The sequence below is a fragment of the Apus apus genome, chromosome 4 (assembly GCF_020740795.1).
Source record: "Apus apus isolate bApuApu2 chromosome 4, bApuApu2.pri.cur, whole genome shotgun sequence".
NCBI classification, from domain to species: Eukaryota; Metazoa; Chordata; class Aves; order Apodiformes; family Apodidae; genus Apus; species Apus apus.
The window spans coordinates 41,167,928-41,183,273 of record NC_067285.1 but is presented as its reverse complement, the minus strand read 5'-3'; the positions used below and the strand labels follow the sequence as shown (position 1 = coordinate 41,183,273).

The 15,346-nt window shown below is 46.5% G+C and overlaps 1 protein-coding gene across 1 annotated transcript in view; it reads left to right on the top strand.

Moving 5' to 3' along the window:
* CFAP299 (cilia and flagella associated protein 299) overlaps positions 1-15,346 on the top strand; it is a 133,347-nt gene that overhangs the window by 93,526 nt on the left and 24,475 nt on the right. Inside the window, exon 3 of the mRNA XM_051618267.1 lies at positions 14,426-14,568. Within this exon, the coding sequence (XP_051474227.1) occupies positions 14,426-14,568 (143 nt within the window). The remainder of the gene's footprint in view (positions 1-14,425; positions 14,569-15,346) is intronic.

Sequence of the window (15,346 nt, the reverse complement as noted above, 5' to 3'; positions counted from 1 at the left end):
GGCATTGAATGGACTCCCCAGGGAAGTTGGAATGGACTTCCCAGGGCAGTGGTGGAGGCACCGTCCCTGGATGTGTTCAAGGACAGGCTGGATGTGACACTTAGTGCCCTGGTCTGGAGATGTGGTGGTGTTGGTCATAGGCTGGACTTGATGGTCTTAAAGGTCTTTTCCAGCCTTGGTGATTCTGTGAGAAGAACCGAAGTATGTATTTTTAATGATAGGCTTTACATAACCAAAAAAAAAATCTTAGAGAGAAATTAACTTGCCTGAAATTAACTTGCTTGCAGGTACCTGCTACACAAGGTCAGCAGTCGCTAAGAGCAGAAGTGAATCAGGGTGCTGTACCCAAGGGAAGCGGCAGAAAAAATAGGCCAGATGCTCAGCATAGCATGACTTTGGGCTTTAGGTTTGGTAGTTATTAATAAAAAAATCGATGAACAGCTTCTACACCTTACCAATAGGCATATTAAAAGCTCACCACCCTGAAGAGTTTTCAACTTCTGAGGCCTTTCAGAGCCTCCCACAAGCTCATGGACCCTGGCCTGTCCCCCTCCCTTGAAGATGGGTCTGAACCTGTAGACGATCCTGTGCAGAAGTGACAAATTTCCCCATGTCTCTTCCAGCAGTGCCAGCGTTAAGTACACAAAGGGCATGCAGCTGAGGTTCTAGCCCTGAGGGCTGCCAAGCACATTTTATGAACATTTTGGTAAACAGTTTTTAAAAAGAAAAAGGAAGTCTGGGAACAACCAGTTCAGTTCAACGGTCGGAGGCATGACATTCATTACAGTCAGATCTGTTCAAATATCCTTGACAAATACCAGGAGTGTTCTTTAGACAGGTGGGTTGTTTAAAAGGTCACTCCTTAGAAAAAAAAAAAAAAAGGAGAAAGCTGAGGAAGCTGGAAAGCTGTTAGGATTGCAGAACCTTCTTTAGGAGAAGCAGCACAGTTGGAAAGGAAGGGGTGCTGCAGGTGGGTGTGCAGGAAGGGGCTCAGTGCGATCAGAGAGGTGCCTTTGAGAAGTCTTACACCCTGAGCACATCACGTAGAGTTAGGCAGATGTCCATCCAACCCAGTTTTTAATTAGGATTTCAAAATCAACAGCCTGACTGACTTCTGTGCCTGGTAACAGAAAAAAATGAGTATGCTTTCACATGATGAAAAGCACCTCAACTTTCATACATTTACAAGCAAGACACTTTCGCTTTGCTTTAATTTTACTTCCTTTCCCATCTTTCTCCTTGTAGTTAATTTTGAGTTGTCTTCCCCTTTTGTGTTGACTTCAGGACTCAGGCGGATATTTGAGCTGCTTTCGTGCAACTCTCACAAGTTATGTGCAGCCAGGGATCTTAGTTTTGTTTTGATTGACCTCAGTAAAGCTGTTTTTTAACCATATTGTATAAACCTTGAGCCATCAGTGAATGCTTATTCTATCTGGCAGGAATTTTTGCAGTGGTCCTTCAGGTCTCATAACTTAAGGAGAGTTGAAGTGTGTATGTGATCCCATAGCAAATGTTCATGAACTCACAGCAGCTCCTAGAAGCTGCTGTCATCATGCCTGGAGTTCATCCCTCTTGGGTTTTGGATCAGAGTATGTTCCTCCTGGGGTTTTTGACTTCTGCTTGCTCTCTCCTTTGCCATTTTTGTCCCTCCAAGTTTTCATCAGAACTGGCATCAAGAGAAGTGACATTTTCTCACTTTTGGTAAACTGTGCCCAGTTTTACCTTGATGTGAATAGATTCAGGGAGGAGATCATTCTGCTCCTTTGGGAGAAGCAAGCAGCTGTAGATGTTAGCACTGGTTGGCCCCTCTGCACCTGCCAAGCACAGCTAGTTTTCCAGCTGCCCAAAAGGCCAAGGAGGCTCGTAAGGGGAGGCTTCAGAAAAGCAAACACTTGCATGTGTCAGCAGGACCACTGCCTTGAAGTTGTTATTATAGAAGTAAAGTTGACCCCAGAGCACAGGGGGTGATGTAGTAGTTTCAGTCCGTGCCATTCAAGAAGGCTGTTAAATTCTGTGCAACTTGTGGCTTTTTTAAGGTGTTGATTCCCATGTAGCTTTCAGTCTGGTACAAAGTCAAGACCTTCTGGTATCCTATCAATGGTGTATATGTACCTCCTTAGGGGAGGACTTACCTAGATAATGCTATTTAATGTAAGTCACTCAGGGGAGTTGTTGCCAAGGAGTGGAAGAGTCCAGCGTAGTCCTGGCCCTGTGGTTTGCCTCAGTGACTGGAGCTGGAGGTTGTCAAAACATCATGTTTGCCAAGGCAGTGGGACATCCTGGTTATACCTGCTGAGAACAAAATAACGCTGAGTCCTGTAGATTTGCTGGCCAAGGTGGACTCTGCGTCTCATGAGACAAAGCCCTGATCCAGGGGAGGATGCTCTGCAGGGTCCTGCACACCCAGCCAAGAGTGCCCAGGCCACGGAGTGGCCTCTGCTCATCCAGCAGTGCAAGCAGAGAGAGCTGTTTCCCTCGTTGAATTTCCCAGGCTGCTTTTGACAGCCCATCTCTGTGACCTTCCCTCAGCTGCAGTCCCCCAGCCAGCAACCAGCATGCCTGCACCCTACCAGCACACTCCTCCAGCCCCACCTCCAACAGCCTTTGGAGACATCTGGTTTGTTGAAGCTATTTGTCTAATGGCTCTTTCTCTAATCCCAAAGCTACATGTGAGTCCCGTTTTATAACCCCCTTAAGAAAAAATCTTTACTGCAAGAGGTTCTGCAACCATTATCAGCACCTAAGGGGTGGCAGGGATCATGTTTTACTCTTAGGTCAGTGGAAAACAGGAAAATATTTGAAATTTGGAATGTTATTCACTTATATTTTTCCATGTGATTGTAAGAGGTCCTTTTTTTTTTCCCCTCCTCCCTCTCAAAACGAAAACAAAAAACCAAAACAACCCCCTGAGTTCAAAGGCATGCAAATGAAGCCTTTACTATTTTTACAGTCATTTTTTTCTCCACTGGAAAACAAATTATATAAACAGACTTCTAAAAAGAAAGCCCCTCAGAACTGGTCCAGGGGAAGTGTTCCTCCAGGACGACTTGGAAAAAAGAAGGAAGCAGCACACCTGCCTCCAGCTGCTTCCCTGCGCCGCTCTCCAGCAGCCCCAGCTTATGTGAAGTCGCTGCCAAGTCAAACAAGTAGCAATTTTTAAGTAGCACCTAAAGAGGAACCAGGCCAGGCCTTGCCAGCAAAACCCCGGCCCCTAAAAGGTTCCTGCTGCACAGGCTTTATTTTCCTTTCCCTGACCCATCTTGCAGGGCTGTTAGTGATGGCCTGGCCTGCCTCCCTGCGCACACAAGCCCATCCCAAGCAGCAGCAGCAGCTGCCACCCCAGCCACCTGCAGCACCCCCAACACTGGGGGACTGTTCATCCCACAGGGCTCTGGGGAGGCTGCTCCTGGCTGGGTGTCCACCAGGCACACGTGCTCCCAGAGGAAGCCAAGCAGGACATGTCTAGGGCCCCCCAAAAGGTTTCTTGGCCAATTAATAGAAAATACATGATTTGTTTGTCTTTTTACTTTCCATCAGAGAAATCACAGAATCACCAAGGCTGGAAAAGACCTTTAAGACCCTCAAGTCCAGCCTATGACCAACACCCCTACATCTCCAGACCAGGGCACTAAGTGCCACCTCCAGCCTTTCCTTGAACACCTCCAGGGATGGTGCCTCCACCACTGCCCTGGGAAGTCCATCCCAATGTCTGATCACCCTCTCCATGAGGAAGTGCTTCCTAATATCCAACCTAAACCTCCCCTGGTGCAGCTTCAGGCCAGGGCCTCTTGTCTTGTTGCTAGTTATCTGGAAAAAAGAGCCTGACCCCACCTGACCACAACCTCCCTTCAGGTAGTTGAAAGAGAGTGATGAGGTCCCCCCTGAGTCTCCTCCAGGCTAAACAACCCCAGCTCCCTCAGCCTCTCCCTGTAAGACTTTCCCTCCAGTCCCTTCACCAGCCTCGTTGCTCTCCTCTGGACCTGCTCCAGCACCTCAATGTCCTCCTTGCAGTGAGGGGCTCAGAACTGGACACAGGACTCAAGGTGCAGCCTCACCAGTGCCCAGTACAGGGGGAGAATCACATCCCTGCTCCTGCTGGCCACACCATTCCTGATACAAGCCAGGATGCCATTGGCCTTCCGGGCCCCCTGGGCACACTGCTGGCTCATGTTCAACCGGTTGTCAACCAGTGCTCCCAGGTCCCTCTCTGCTGGGCTGCTCTCCAGCCCCTCTTCCCCAGCCTGTAGCGCTGCCTGGGGCTATTGTGGCCAAAGTGCAGGACCCTGCACTTGCTCTTGTTGAATTTCATGCCCTTGGCCTCAGCCTATTGATCCAGCCTGTCCAGTTCTTCCTGCAGTTTCTTCCTACCCTCCGGCAGATCAACACTCCCCCTCAGCTTGGTGTCATCTGTGAACTTAGTGAGGGTGGACTCAAGGAAGAACAAGGGTGACCAAGATGGGAACACAGAAGCCCTCTGTGCAGTGCTGCTCTTGTCTCTGGAGCAGGCTCGCCCGTGGAAATCCAGTTGTTGCAACATTTGGGCAGGCTCTGAGCAGTCCCTTTCACTGGCTTTAAGGCATACCCTTATTATTCCAGTTTCTTATGCCTCACTAGGTGTTTATTCATAAACGAGGTGTTTGCCAGGGAAAATAAATTGATGCCCTTCTGGTGGAGCAGGTACAGGAGAGCGTGCTGAAAAAATCTCCCCATCCTAAAATGCTTAAGCAATATTTATGGATTTTCTTAAAGTTGAGATTCTTGGAAAAGCTGCATTTCTTCTCACTTTCCAGGCTGAAATAGTCTGCTAATTTATCTAATGGTTTACCATTCTAATAATTACACAGCTTTTTATATGTTTTACCAGGATAAACAGAAACGTATATTTTCAGTGAATCAGGTAGGAAAGTGACTTTAATGTTTGTGTTTTGTTCTATGTGTTCATTTCCTCTGGTACCCTGGGTGAGTGGCAAACTTGTGATTATTTTGCAAACTGGAAACTGACTGTGCGTTCAGGTACACTTGCAGTATCTTCTGCTGTCTGACCCCACTGCACACCCTTTAACTCATGGGGAAGGGTTAATCAAAAACCCAGTAGCCGAGTTGTGAACCCCTGGCTTAGGAAATGCTTGAGCTGCAAGGTTGGTGGGGTTTCTGGATATACAGCATTGGGGAAGGAGCATGCCACACCTGCCCTGTTGTTCTGCACTTTCCCAGGCACCTATTGTTGGTCCCTTCAGGGACAGGAACAAGTTTTGGTGGACTTTAGTCTGCTACTTTCCTGGTTTTGTGAGGCAAGGGCAGAGCTCTCCCAGGATCCGACCACCCCCGCCTTTGCCATCAGCCAGCAAATCCCCTTTAACAAGTGGCATTTTGGAGTGTTCTTGTCATGGGTGGGCTGTAGGACTTACAAAGAGCTTGTCAAGACTTGGTAGGATGCTTTTATTGTTAGCATATAGTTCTCTGGGATTTTATACAGACAGAGTTCAGAACAAGATAATTTCTCTGGTGTAAATGAGCATGTCATGTGGCCTTGGCAGTCTCCATCCAGGAAAGATGCCTTTCCTGGCTTATTTGGACAGACTTGGGTATTGATGTTCACTTAGAAGCTGCAGAAATTGGCCTCATTGTCAAAAACAAGTAGCCCAGGGGCCCTTGCCAAGCCTATGGCATGTGTTATCTCAGCCTGTCTAGCTCTTCCTGTGGCTTTTGACTGGCTCCTGCCTGGCCTCGTGTCCTAATAACCACATCCCATCTCCTCCTGCCCCTCGGCCCCTGCAGCACAGTGGGGGCTAGAGCTGCCCAGGCTGGGGGTGTCAATGTCTGCTGGCACTCCATGCTCAGGAGGATTTCTGTCTGGGATTCCTTCAGGCACAGGAACAAGGACACTTTTCCTCACACATCTTCAAGAGAACTCAGAACATCTGGGTCAGTCAGCTTTCCTTCCCATGATTCTTGAGTTTAGACTCTTTCTTTCTGTTGAGGATGCTTGGAATTTCATATCTAAGTTACTATTATGATAGAGCATCAGCTGTCATGATGATTTAGAATACATGTGTATATATATATATTTGTTGATATGCATGAACCACTGACTTGCTACTGACAGTAAAATACACGGTTATCAAACACACTGTGGGCTCATGTATTTGCAGTGAAATGAGAGGAGAAGCTAGTGGTGCTTTTTTTCCCCCTCTCGTTTGGTTCAGGGCTGAACTGATGTTGGCACTGAAATGGCAAAGAAAAAAGGCATTTAGCTGAGGAAAACAAGAACCTGGTGAAAGTTTAATACATGCAAGCTCAAACTGAGCACAGTAGTGGGGCATATCTTGAGAAAATGGTGAAGGCATCCAGGAATTAAACTGCAAGGCAGTTGGTTTTACCAAAGTAAGTTTCTTTAAGAGAATGAAATGCCTTGGAACATTTTGATTGACAAATGTTCCTCTTGTGAGGTTTTCTGTGTCCTTTAAAGTCTCTTTGCCAGACTTTTTCCTGTGCAGTGCCATCCATGGCTGCAGCAGTGGAGTAAGTACTCAGCCTGCAGTTTTTCCCTCATTTCCCTACAACATGGAGCTGCAATGGCCCCCACAGCCCCTCAGCTGGATGCTGGGGCTTGGCAGAGGGATGTGAAGAACTCAGTTTTTGTAGCAGGCGTGAAGTGTCATCCTGGGCAGACAGAAAAGCCCGTTTTTATTTAGCCTTCCATGGGATCACGGGTGTCCTGTGGTGCACAGCAAGGCTGGCACTCTCACGTGCTCAGCCAGCATCTCAGCGCAGAAGATGCTTCCAAAAGGTTTTGTCTAAGGGAGTGGAAACAGGCTGAGATGGGGTGTTCTTGGGTGTTCTCCCCTCAGCTTTCTCTCTTCTTGTACTGAGTTGGCTGTGGCCGTGGCTTTGTGTTTCTAAATTTTCTAAAAGGCTTGTAGTTCTTCAGTAGCTTTAAGGAAAAGCTTCCTTCCCAAAAAGGTTGTGGGCAGCACCTGCTGCTCTCTTTTTTGATAGGTCTTAATTAAAAAGCAATCCCCCTCTTCCCGGTCTCACACTTAAATGCAGATGGGGTGGGAGGTCCCATGCTGGCTTTTCTTTTGGGCTTTTTCCTTTTCTTTCTTGTTTCTTCTCCCACCCCTCCCCTCACCTTTCCTTACGTACGGACTGTTGTCTGAGGTCTCTTGATTCTGCTCAGAGCATTACCTGCACTAGCAATCCCTTATGGAGGATCTGGAGAAGGAATGCTCCTCTGCCAGGAAAATGGGCCTGGTTCCACATGAGCTGGACCCAGAGGCTGTGGCTGCCTTCTTGCTGCTAGGGCTGACTTCTTAGGTCTACCTGATCAAAATTTGAGGTTCTGTGTGAGTTTCTGGTTTTAATAACCTCCTTTATTTTGATGCTAGCAGAATTAATCTAAACTCACACTCTCAGCAGACTGTTCTCAGCCAGAATATCATTTTCAAACTGAGGCAACTCCCTGTTTACATAGATAAGCAAATTCACAGTCCACAGAGCTTCTCCGAGTTGGAGCAGCTGCCGAACACTTAAGAGTACGGGACTGGGAAACACATGTTTCACATACATAGCAAACATTTCTTCTTCAGAAGGGTAACCAGAATATTTTTTGTTTTTTAATTTTTTGTTGGTTTTATTTTTCTTTCTGCAGAGTTGAAAGCTAGAACATCTGCTTCTTGGCCAGCCATTCTTTCCCACAAACCCTGCTTCCCAGGTTCAAAAAAGCTCGGTTAGGTTATTGTGTGTGCATGCATCTCCATGCCTGTGTTTCTGAAATATGCCCAGAACCACAGCAGGGAACCCAGGGAGCTGTTAAATATGGCAAACTCTGCTGTGAACCTGTGATTTGCACCCCAGCCACAGCTGCTACCCCTTTGCAAAGGCTCTGAACAGCCAGGGCTGCTCTCAGGGCATAAATGTGGATGAGCCCAGTTGGACAGATGGAAATACTGGGTTCTCAGAGTTGACTCTTCACAGAATTTGGCTCCAATGACAGAGAAGCACATCTTCCATATCCCCGCTGCTGTCGTAAGTGGGCTGGTTTTCTCACATCCTCAAACTGCAGAGGTCTTTGGGGGAAAAAAAACCACCCAAACAACAAAGGGTAGAGGCTGTGCACAGCAGAGCGAGAGTTGAATCCAGGTTTGAGTACCTGCTGGGTGAGAGCAGCCCCACTGCCCGGATCTTTCTGAGGTGCCTCTGCCTCCAAACCTCCCTAGATGCTGCACCAGAAACAGGTTTCCTGGTGGGTAACTGCACAGAATGCAGATGGTCACCACCGAGAGCCTGAAGTCCTTCAGCTTGGCAGCCCTCTGCTTTCCTCAGGGAGAGCTCTACTTTGTCTTACCACAGAGCTGTTGGGCCTTGGGTCATAATTTTAGCAGCTGTGTGGTCTGCTCTCTGTTATTCCTGCAACACCAGCCTGGGCTAGGTCTCTGTGAGCCACATAGGAGTTTCACCGCTTGGTACGAGGTCCAGCACATACTGTTTTATGTTACAGCACTGTTGTTTTCTCTGTGTTTCTGCTAATGAAATCAAACATCCAAGAGTCCTTCTGTGTGCTCTGGTGTCCCAGGTTAGCACCAAGCAGTGCTCTCTGGGCCTGGAATCCAGCATTTGGGTGCTGAACTGGGGATTGCATGTACTGGTGTGACCTAATTCGTAGGCTCAGAACTTGGAGATACTTTCACTGAGAAAAAAAAACAACCAAACACAATGAGGCAAACACATTTTGTATCTGTTTGAGCATGTGTAAGGATCTCTTCTCTTTCTTTCCTTTTTTTTTTTTTCTTTTTAATTTTCACCTTTACACCACATCCTGCTTATTTTGGATAGATGAGGAGAAAGCAGACTAAAGGCTGCTGTGAACATGTGCTTACTCTCCAAGTCCTTGATGTTTTATATTTTTTTTTGTTTCTTTTTACAGTAATAAGCAGGTAAAAGATGCATGTTTTCCAAAAGCTTGGCATTTTGGAGCATAGAAGGAAACTGAAGTAATTTCAGACATATTACAAGTTTTAGAAACCTTTCAAAGTCAGTGTAAGTAAGAGAATGGTATTTCCAGATGAAAATCTGGGAATGTGTGCTGAATGTCTTCTAGGCTTGCTTTAGTGGTGGTTCAGTCTCTCTACTGAAAGGATGGCATGTTTCTGCTGTACCCTTCCCCCAAAACCAAACTGTGCAGAAGGTAAAATCCCAACCTGTAAGCCTGTGTTTTTATGCTGTTTTCACTCCTAGCCAGCAAAAAAAACAGGTCAGCAGTTTATTCCTACGTGCAAAGCAGAAATGGTAATAGCAGCTGGTTTAAAGACACAGAGGTGAGGTCCTTTCTCTGACTACTGTTGCCCACTGGTATTTCTATTAGATGTAATGTGATCTGCAGGTGGCAAATAAGGCCAAACACTACGCAACAAAAATAAATGGCTGCTCATTAAAAATATATTTCAACTGGTAATGTGTTTTACGCCTGTCCCTTTCAGCCTAATTGTGCTCTTTCCCCTGGGTCCCCACCTGTGATATTGTCCTCAAAAGAGCTTCCTCAATGTATTAGTAATTGACTCCTAAATATTGTCTGTCTTTACCTTCCCATCATCTCCTCTCAGTTTGGCATGTTATGAAAGGACTCTCATTTCGAGACAAGTTCACCAGACAGCAGGGCTGGTCTCTCTCTGTTCCCATACTCTCTTCTCCTCAGCCAGGCTGCTGAATCATGGCATGTTCCAGCTAACTTGCCATCTTGCAGGTCCCAGTCCAGCAAAACCCTTGGACTCAGTTAAAAACCAGCTGTAATTAGTGTGTTGGACCTGCCCACAAACTGTGCTGAGGAGGTGCCCAAGGAAAAGCCTGTTGAAAGGTTTCCTTTCAAGGTAGGAATGGTCTGCTCTGAGGATAACAGGAAAAGCAAGGGTTTCAAAAGAGCCCACAGTTTTCAAAAGATAATGGACACTCATGCCTTTTAACCCCTAAAAAGTACCTGTTGTTTTTCCTACTCCCAGGGATCTTAGCAGGTCTTACAGTGTTAGCTCTTGGTGTGTACACTTTGCTGGCATGGAAAAAAGGTCTGAGCTCTGGAGAGCTCATGTGCAACATCACCTTATGAAAAAATGAAGACAGCCTTCTGGAATGTGGGAATGGTCACAAATTTGAGGTCTTTCTTGGAAGGCTTATCTGTATCAATAGCTTTTCTTTCCTAAGCAGCATTACTACCCACACCAGCTGCTCCAAGATAAGAGCAGGGCATGGAGGAGTGATGTATTTGGCACATGGTTTGACCCTAGTGCTCTAACCAGAGAAAAATGATCCTTCAGGTGTGGAATATTTCAGAGAGCCAGATCTTAATGTGAGGAATGTAATTCTTTCTGGTACTGTTAACAAAATGTGGTGCTTTTGGGCCCAACACAACAACAAAAGGAGCAGCCCCATGGCTGCTCACTCAACTCCCCACACACACACACTCTGGGATGAGGAGGACGAAGCTCCTGGGTCGAGACAAAGGACAAGGAGGGATCTTCACCAATTAAGGTCCCGGGCAAAACAGACTCAATTTAGGGGAAAAAAAAAAAAATTAATTTCACACCGAGGACACGGACAACACACAGAGCAGGGCTTTCATATGTTACCCCCATCTGTCCCTTCTTCCTGGGCCCAAATCCCTTTGTTCCCAGTTTCTCTCCCTCCTTCCCCTCCGTGGCACAGGGGGATGGGGTTTAGAGTCAGTTCACAGGCTGATGGGTCCTGCTGCGCTTTCCTCCTCAGGAAGAAGGATTCCTTACAGTCCCTTCCTGCTTCCCCATGGGGTCCCTCCCCTGGGAGACAGTCCCTCAACAAACCTCTCTGCCATCAGTCCTTCCCACCAGGACCGGAGCTGCGCCAGCCTGGGCTTCCCACAGAGTCCCAGCTGCTTTGGGAACAAACTCCCCTGGCCCGGGCTCTTCCAAAGCTGCACAATCAGAGTCCACAGGCAGCAAATCCACTGGCCACAACATCCAAGTCCAGTGGCCAAGCTCAGCCCTCCTGGGGCCTTCAGGGAATGTTCCACCACATTCCTCCAGGAGTGCAGGGGGACAGCTGCCATCTCGCCATGGGCTGCAGGGAAACTTCTGCTTGGGCAGCTTCTTTTCCTTCTTCCTCACCATCCACCAGCATCACTCTGCCTCTCCAGCACAGCTCCTTGTCCTGCTCACTCTGCTCAGCTCTTACCTCAGTTCTTTCATGTGTTAATCATAGAGGCGCATCTATTGTCCCTCTGATGGCTCCTTGGCTGGGTTTTGGGGGAGCTTCTCAGCTTCTTACAGGAGCCACCTGTGAGGCCCTTCCCCCGCTACCAAAAAACCCACCAAGCCAAACCAGAACACAAAATAGGAAAAATTAGGAAGAAATTCTCTTCCAACCCGGCAAGTCCGATCAATGCTTGCTGGTGTCAGTGGAAGCAGCTCTTCTGTCTTTGGTGGGTGTTTGAGCCTGTCTCATGATGCACATCAGTATCCCCCAGATGATGGGCACGTCCTGGCATTTAGGTGTCCCTGCTAAGGTTTTGTTGGCAATCCAAACCAATGTTAGGAAACCTTTCAGCATATGAAGTAACATATATAGGAATGAATCACTGGCAGGTGGTGGTTGTTTTTTTCCTTACAACCTGTTCACAAATGGTCCCAGTTTCCCTGGGCTGGATTCCCAGGCCAGCCAGCAGAGTTGGCAGCGAACTGCAGTTTGGGCAGCTGCCCCCCTGGTGACAGGGATGTCCCACACCTCTCCTCACCCTCATCAGACAGGAAAGCTGTGCAGGGGGGGGAGTCTCCTGGGGCTCCTTCCTCTCCACCTGCTGCTTCCAAGGACTGGGCTGAGTATAAGTTTACAAACTTTCTCTGCTGCTTGTATGAGTTTGGTTATTTCTTTAAATCCATTTATATTGCAACCTGTAGGGCTTCTGTCCTCTTCCTGATTCCTCTCCTCGGCTGGGGAGTTGGTTGGATGAGCTGGAGATGGCAGCAAGAAAGATAAGCAGGGGAATGCAGGATCTGATTCTGTTCCACAGGGCAGTTTCCTGATCTTGAACTTTATCCTCTCAGCCTCTCCCCCAAGGATAGCTTTATATTTCTATAAAAAGATAATAAATACGTAATTGTAAATATATTAAGAGATTTCTATTTATCCACTTCAATGCTGCATCTCCACTCTCTTGCATCTGACCAAAAAAGAGAGAAAAGGAACTCTGTTGCTAGATGATCCTTGTAGATCCCTTCCAAGTGAACTATTCTGTTTCCCTTCTGTTCTAAATTGTTCCAAATTATAATAATTAGAGGTCACTTTAGCCCAGTTCTAAGTAGGTTCAGTTGTTAGGCCCAAAAGCTATGTGTAAACCTACCTTTCAAGCCCTATCTTAAAGCTTTCCCACCTCTCAGCATATAAGAAGTTCTTGAGAATTTGCAGATGGTTGCAAAGCACAAACTCTGTGCTTAATGGATTTGTTGTGTCAGAGACTGATCAGAAGAGTAATAAAGAGACTTTTAGGAGAAGATTTTCCAGTTTCTGGGGGTCTGTGGTGTTTTTATTCTCTCTTTCAGTTACTTTTCAGTCAGGAGCTTTATCGTTTTGGAGGAAAATCTGTCCAAGTCTTCTCAGGGGGAAGAAAGGTGTGACAGAATTAAAAAGTTTAGAGTAACTGCAGAAAATTGAAGCTGATTCATAGTTTAATGAATGAATTCTTACAGGTGGTTAGAAATGAATCGTGGATGAGGAAAAAGGAGAGAAACAATGTTGACAGATGAGAAGGATCCAAGGTCTTTAGTTTTGAGGAGGAGGCCTCAGAAATGTACCTTGAACATAGAACATTTTTGTTTAGATATTCTGATTGCTCTCTTAGGGTCTGTAAAGCAGTTTTGATGGAAATGCCTATGCTTGCCTGCAGTTCCATGTTGATTTATAGTTCAGGAGATTAATTTTACTAGAAGAGCCCTGGAAGTTAGCCCTGGTTCTTTCAATCAACGGTGCTGATGGTACAAAATGAGCAGGACATTTTGATGCAATTTAAATGTGAATTTGGAAAGGAAACGTGTCTCAAGTATAACGAAGGCTTGCAAGATGAACCACTGCCCTCTAGAAACCTGCTGCTGTGACACTAAAAAAAAGTTTGTCGCAAGAGTTCCGTGTGGTATTGTTTCAATTTCCCCCACATTTAAATAAGAACTATCACTTGGTTTCAGTTGAGTGAAAACAAACATGCACAGCTAACAAATGCTGTTGTACCTCACCTACCTAGTAACATCTACACTCAGCATTTAATTTTCCTTTTGTGGATCACAGGATGCAAGAACCTTTCTGTCTTGCCAGTTCATGCTCATCCTACCAGCTCTTTTTGCTTTTTGTGTTGTGGTAGTGTGTGAAAAAGAATTGCCTTTTACCAACCTATTCTGTCTTCTGTTGGGAGATGAAGCAAATAAAAGGTAAAGGAACAGAGAAGGAGTAGAGCATAAATGGGAAGCAGGGTTTTCCAGCAACAAGTGGTAAAGAACACCATCCCCTCAGCACCCTTGTCTGTGATGTGCATGTCAGCAGCAGCAGAGATGTTATTCTAAGTTTTACAGCCCCAAGGAAGAGAGTAATCTGTCTCTGTCCCCCAGGTGTCTCTGTGCCACCTCTCAGCTCAGCTCTGACACGTGGAGATGAACCACTGAAATGGACAGTTTGTTCTCCTATTGGTAGCCACCCTGCTTTAGTCATCTGTATTTCTAAGCACAGATTTTGTTTTGCTGTTGTTTGCTTGTATTCAAATTATCAGATTTTTGCTCTGGAACTCATTAGGTGCTAGGAATGAAACTCCACAGAGCTTGTCTGGCAAGAGAGGGCTGGCCAAGCCTGCTCTGTTCTCTGGCGGTAGCAGAGGAGCAGAGACAGACCAGTACAGTAACAAGTTTCCAGTGTGTCATTGTTCTGAAAAGCTAAAAATCTGCTGTGAGTATTGTTGAATAAGTTTGGCTTTGGCTGTAGAGGTGCATGGCCAAAAAAAATAATACCCTCACCCTTCCTGCTTTGGTCTAGGAGTTAGCGTGTGGACGGTAGTATTGTAGAATATCCAAAAAAGCCCCCTCCCTTACTTAAAAACAGGTGTCCCATGGCATTGGACTGCTTTAGGATTGTGTGCCTGGGGCTGGCAGGTATGACCTGGAACATGTGGGAAAACCCCTCAGAGATACAGGGGATACATGAGGGCATGTTGTGTGACTCTGCATTTGTTCTAATATTCGCCGCAGCGCTGCCCAGCTTGTGTGAGGAATTATGCCTTCATAGGAGTGTCTAAAATCCTATCAGAAGCCAGGCCCAGGTGGAGTTTAAAATGTGCATATACTCTGGAAAGATGCTTTTGTACAGAAATCTCTGCACGTGTGTCTCTCTGTTCTTCATTTGTGGCTGCCTTTGTGTTTTCCAGTCCATCATCTTCATTCGGGACCGGAATTCCCATCGCCAGGAGGTGTCCGGGTACATCGACTATGCACACAGGCTGACAACAGATGACTTTGAAGCCTACTTCAGTGGGAAGAGGAGACTTCTCCCTCGGAGCACTGATCTGAGGTATTTATCTGGGCTTTGTCTTTGTTTCTTTGCATCTAGGCAAGGCATAGGGAAAGATTCAGATGTTTCTGAGTAGGAAGATAGTTCATGAAAGTGCTTTTCGCTGAAAGGCAAACACCGTCAATCATAATTAGTTGTGAAGAATGGTTTTAAGAAGGGTTCCTTTCAGATTTGTTTAATCCAGGACATTATAACCATCTCCTGTCTTGGCATCTCTCATTACCCTGAGGGGGTCTGTAAATAGTGACATGCTTTGATCAGTAAGAGGACACTTCTGGAGATGCCACAGGTCACATAGCTACAGTCAGTAAATGCCAGAACATCTCTAGTTTTGCCTGTTCTCCAGAGTGTCCGTGGGAGGATGCTTTGCTTTGAAAGTGGGCCACCTGCAGAGGTCTTCTGGGGACAGATCAAGTAGTGTGTTACATGAGGCTGGTGAGAATCATCATCAACGAGCTTTTTCATTGAGGAGTGTGTTTTTCTTACGATCTATCTGTGCCTGAGTGCCCAAAGATACACCTGTGAGAGATGGTTGTGCACTTCTGTTGGTGAAGGCCAAGTTGAAGAGGGTTGGTGTGGCAAAGCTTCCAGCCTCAGCGAGGCCTGGGACCATGCTTAGCACAAAAGCAGGGTGTGATACAGCAGCCAGCTGCTGTTGACACAGGGAAAGAGGTGGTAAGCGTGTCAGTGTGTTGGTGGTGTGAATCCTTACGGGAGTCTTCTCTTCCCACATGTCAGAAGGTAAGGAGTGGCAACTACTTAGCTGCAGTGTCACATG